This window comes from Limulus polyphemus, unplaced genomic scaffold, assembly GCF_000517525.1.
Source record: "Limulus polyphemus unplaced genomic scaffold, Limulus_polyphemus-2.1.2 Scaffold4, whole genome shotgun sequence".
Taxonomy (NCBI): Eukaryota; Metazoa; Arthropoda; class Merostomata; order Xiphosura; family Limulidae; genus Limulus; species Limulus polyphemus.
In genome coordinates this window covers 685,880-691,546 of record NW_013665614.1, presented here as the reverse complement: position 1 = coordinate 691,546, position 5,667 = coordinate 685,880, and the positions used below count along the sequence as shown (strand labels likewise).

General features: G+C 35.9%; 1 protein-coding gene across 6 annotated transcripts in view; it reads right to left on the bottom strand.

Moving 5' to 3' along the window:
- Positions 1–5,667, bottom strand: part of LOC106470475 (plexin-B-like) — a 242,089-nt gene that overhangs the window by 44,867 nt on the left and 191,555 nt on the right. For 5 of the 6 annotated variants that reach the window (XM_022400354.1, XM_022400444.1, XM_022400311.1 and 2 more), the window contains one exon: positions 3,117–3,293. The exons of the other annotated variant lie outside the window; for it this stretch is intronic. In XM_022400354.1, coding sequence (XP_022256062.1) covers positions 3,117–3,293 — 177 coding nt within the window. The remainder of the gene's footprint in view (positions 1–3,116; positions 3,294–5,667) is intronic. 6 annotated transcript variants of the gene reach the window in all.

Below are 5,667 nucleotides of genomic sequence, written 5' to 3'. Positions count from 1 at the left end.
AAAAGAGTTGGCGGTGGGTGGTGATGACTAGCTGCCTTCCCTCTAGTTTTACACTGTTAAATTAGGGACGGCTAGCGCAGATAGCCCTCGTGTAGCTTTGCGCGAAATTCAAAACAAACAAACAAAATTTTCTGTTATTTTTAATTTAAATTTAAACTAATGTATATAAAATAAGTATACAAACACATTAGATCGAACATTTACAAGCCCATTTAATTTCTTAAGCTGACGAACATAAATGAATTTTGTGTATATTTCTTTCAAATATAGATAATTGTTGTTTATCATGGTAAAATAGCATCTCGGTACATTGATACGACTGTTTCTCTGCGCTAGTCTTCTTAAGTATTCTGAATAGTAAATAGGTTTTGATTAATGGAACTTCTAGTATATAGAGATTACTCTCGTGATAGAAATAGCATTTACAATACGTTTGTGCAGATACTGGTACATAACAAGCAGAGACATTGTAAGTGAGAGTCAATTAGTCAAACCGCGCGTTAGCCTGTAGTACCAAAAACGTGACACAAACATGCATTATCAAGAGCGTGACACTTCAACATGCGTGAAGTGCGTGACATAAATGCATGATTCTACTTTCATCCAAGGTTTCTTGCAAAATAAATGTTCGAATGTAGGCGTAGAGAAATTCCTGATTTTGCACTTTTCACATTACTACCTAAGCATACAGAAATTGTAAATACTCCAATGTAGCATCAACGTGAAAAGCGCATTGCAGTTACATGTCCACTGCTGATCTTTTTCACATTTTAGTTCAATGACTTGTTAGAAAATAAGTATATAACCTGTATGTATTAACAACTTTGCTTCAATGCCGAATACTTCTTTCAAACTCATTCTGTTGATTATTAAAAAAAAAACAACAACATGGACTTAAAAACTCAACCTACAGTGCTTGCCTCTTATCCAACCTTCGTTAAAATTCTCCTGTTTGCTTTAATAAGTTTAGTTATAATGATCTTTAAGAAACTACTATTGTCTATCATAATAAATCAAGTGGAATTATCTAAGGATTAAAATTAAGTTGGAATCGAAATGTTATTAAATTAATACATTTCATAATTTAATACCTCATATCAACTGTAAATAATCGAATCTTTGCAGAACAAAACTTAATAACCTTGTTAACAAGCGCGGCTTTTTGACGACCTTATTACACAGCTGTTTCTTTTCCTCTTTTTTTTTCTTCTTCATGCAATCCGTGAATGATAAAAAGGTCAGAGAACATCAACAAATAAAATCATTCACTTAAGTCCAATTCAGTCACCTTATCCGCTAAAAAAAATAGTGCGAAAACTTGGTTTGTTGATGGATTACGATTAAAATCATAACAACAATAAAGGGGGAAAATAAAAGACGTAGATCAAATAATAAAGGATGGAAAAGAACCATTCGCGACTGATTACCGGAAGCTTGGTTGGGCTTCCTACCAAGACTGTTGAGTGACAAAAACCAGTTGTTAAGCTGAAGGAGCATTTTCTACAGCTTTAATCAAAAGAGCCGACCATCAGGTGGGACGAATCACTAAAGGACTGATTAAGGTTACGACATCTGCTACATGCTGTTATCCGACTTCATCTGGCTTGCTATAAATACCATGGTTTTATATTTCACAAAACGCCGTGGTGTGAAATGTCTTTCTTACACCTTAAAACGCCTGGCGCCCCCACCCCCACCCATAGGCTGTTCAGTTCTATGGCCCAGTGGTCAAATGAACAACATTAATGAATGAAATGATTGCAAAGAAGTGACCTACTGGCCTGTACACACACACACACACACACACACACATATATATATATATGTATGTATGAAAGTTAACTTCTTTTTCTGTTGTTCTTAATTTATCTTTCCCCCACAAAAACAAACATTTAAAAGCTCACGGATATAAATAAAACAGAAATATTCTAACAACAAAATAGTTATGTTGCTTTTAAAACAAAGAGAAAAAATGATAATTATTGAAACGAAGACGCAATATTTCGGTAATTCAACTGACCCGAATATAATAACAACTGACATAGATTGGCCCACGACTTTATTAAATTATTAATGTGCTATCTATTATTTTCTCACCGCGGATATCGAAACCGACCTTTAGCCGCTAAGTCAATGGGGGGGGGGGGGGGGCAGCAGAGATATCTAAGTAATAATAGAAAACAGGCAGAATCACGACGTCAACAACGGCACCAAGTAAAACCTCAAACTTCAAAACCCAATACTTTTAATCATCACTTTACCAAATATTTTAGTAGTTCAAAACGATATATGGAGGTTAATATCACTTTATTAATACAACGGCAACTACGCCAGATGTGGCGCCACCGGTGAAATATTTACAGCCTATATATCTATTTTAATGTAAATTCCTAACGATTCGACAGCACGGCTTCCTAGGTACATAATATTATGGCAATTATTATAGAAGGAATTTTTGTCACAGTTCTTTCTGACGAAGAATATTCGTATAAGGAAATGCGAAGAAACAAAGCAAATTTCATAGTATCGATAATACATAATGTTTTTTTGAATTGATGAAGGCTCACAAGTCAAATTAACAAATGTTTCCATGAGAAGATTATCAAAGAAACCGAAATCACAACAATATCATTTGGTAAAATATCTTTCAAGTCTCTAGATTTGAAAGTTGGGACGAGTTCAGTGGCATATAGTGGGGGGCTCGAATATCGAACCTTCGATACGCAGTCTAGCACGCTAACCTTTAGGCCACGTCCAACCTTCACGTAGTAGAGAATCTGTGAGAAAGTTTTGTATGAAATGGACATCGTCATCCTTCGCAGAAGCTTATCACAATACAAGTTGTGGTGTCGGATAACAGTGTGTAATCAGACCGAATACGATGTGTGACGGAGGAAATAGTTTCAAAGGCAGCACACGACCTGGAACTGCTATTAAATCTCAGTAATCTAATACCGAGAACCCATTTTTCATCCATGGACTCAAAAATGGGGCAAAACAAAAAAGGAGAAGAATAATAGATAAAGAAAAAAAAAAGAGTTGAATTATAATGTATTGATTGGAATGTCTCCACTTTTAACATTCAAAATGACCACGTTAACAAAACATTGTCCTACCTTTTTTAAATACCCTGTATCAGTTCCCACGAAAGCTACCGTATGTTTGGCAGTGGTGGTGCTGGTCACTGCGGTTAAGGTCACGTTGGGAAAGATGGCTACAGCAGTCGCTGTGATTGGAACTGTCCCATTGAGCTTCAGGGTTTCGGTGCAGAAACTAAAAATGTTTCCACCCTTCTGTGAACGGTAAAACGAGAAATCAAAATGAAAGCAGTAATATAACGACAAAACTAGATAAGCAAAAAATGAAATGTACTAATAGCCGTGTTTTATCTTTCAGGAAACGTAAGTTTTAAAAAGATCCGTATTCAATAATAAATGAACATTCAGAATAGGCCTTAATATTTGTCACAGATACATCGTTTTTAAAGCTATTATACTAACATTTAGCTTTATAGTATCAAAAGGGTAAATTGGGCTCCACAACAGTTATTTATGGCGAAAAAACAACTTTGTGCTGTTAGTAACGCTACAAAACTATGCGGATATGTTTTCGTTTGTTATTAATTTGTTAACAATAATACAAACACTTCCATTTCACACTCTAAAAGTATTGTCTATGAAGCTTGTAATATTGACAGTATTTCAGATTACTGCTTTCTTTGGTTTAAAAGCTATTTAAGATCTTTACTTTGGTCACAATATAGTCTACACATATTATTATAGACCAAGCGCGGTCCAGTGGTTAGCGTTCCGGACTGTCGATCCCGGGTTGCGTGGTTCACACCAACAACAACAACAAAAAAAATCGCGCTCCGCATTTTATGGCCGTGGGTGCGTTATAAGAATGACGATCAAATCCCACTAACCGATTACAGTAGCCCAAGAGTTGGCAGTGGGTGGTGTTCACTGTCTACCTTCCCTCTAGTCTATCACTTAAAAATCGGAGGCGGTTAGGGTAGCCACCTCGACTATCTGTGCACGAAACTCCACAAACAACATACTATGGTTTTTTTAACCTTAAAAAATAAAAAATAAAACGATGCGCAAGTTTCGTTTCTGAGTGACGTGAACAACCACCAGAGGTCGCTTTCAAACACATAAGCATTCAATTCTCTTTGTCTCCCATTATCAATTTTCATTGGTTTCATCAGTCTCTGGTATGACACGGCAGAGAACAAGAAACAATATGTCGAAAATTATTAGTGCACAGTGTATCAATGATATGGTTTTGTTTATTAACTGAAATGTGAACAAAAATGTGCAAGTGGTTATTTACTTTACCATTAGTGTATTCTAAATACTCCACGTATCGTATAATGCGGCTCCAGACTGCAAGAAGTAATCGTAAAATTATTTTAGCTCCCAATCATACATATTAAGCTAAAAATTGTGCGATACATTACATTTTATTTTATGTAACGCCATTAGATGACGTATTTTAACGTCGAAGCAAAAGCGTACTAGAAAACTTACAGCAGTCACAGCATGTAACACAGTTGTTCAGTCTCAGTATTACTTCAGATACAATGCTGAAGTGTGTGTGCTAAAATAATGATGATCTCAAAGAGTAGGAAGGTTTCAAGGCAGAATATAGGGCGGTAATTAATTATTGTTTATGCGATGACGTAACCGCAACTGTTTAATACTGATGTTTTGAGGAATGAGTTGACTTTTTTTCTTTATCACGACCGGATCTTAAGGCTACTTGCGATCATGTAAGTTGATTACTGTACATGTATAGCCTGTTTCACAAAATCTTTCTCAACTTAAATACATAAACGATGTACTGATTGTTTGTTCGTTGAATTTCGCGCAAAGCTACTCCAAGGATATACGCGCTGGCTGTCCCTAGCTTTGAAGTGATAAACCAGTGGGAGGGTAAGTATCAACACCACCTACTGCCAATCTTTGGCTACTCTAATCCAATAGTGGAATTGACCGTCACACCATAACACAACACAACTGATTTTGTTTGTTTGTTGGATTTCATATAAAGCTATACGAGGGCTACCTGCGCTAGCCGTCCATAATTTTGAAGAAGTGATAGACTAGAGGGAAGGCAGCTAGTCAACACTACCACCCGACAACTCTTGTCAGAACTAATAGTGAGAGTTGACCATCACTCCTATAACGAACCCACGGCTTCAAGGTGTGAAGAGCGATTTTTTTAGGTCGGTAACGGGTGTAGAACCACGGAACTCAAGCTCCACTTCTAACTACTATGTAACGCAGTAGGCAGTTGAAAAGCAACGTACGTCTACCTTATAATCGAAACGATTTTACAAATATTATTTTAACGCCGAATAAAAAAAATAAACATTAACAGTATCAAAAACAATTATTCAACACTGTATAAAAAGTTTAACTGATGATGAAAATTACTTTTTTTATTTGGAAAGTAATTTTTTCCAGTCTTATTTATTCTATTCAATTTAGAGAAACCGAAAATGAAGCTAACAACGAATCAGTTTCTTTCGTTGACAAATCACTTAACAGAAATGAACAATTGGGTTATGCACTGAGACGTCTAATGCGACTACGTGTTTCAGAATAAACATCAAACAATTCAATTAGCCAAGTTATCGATGAGATATACTTTCTAACAAAT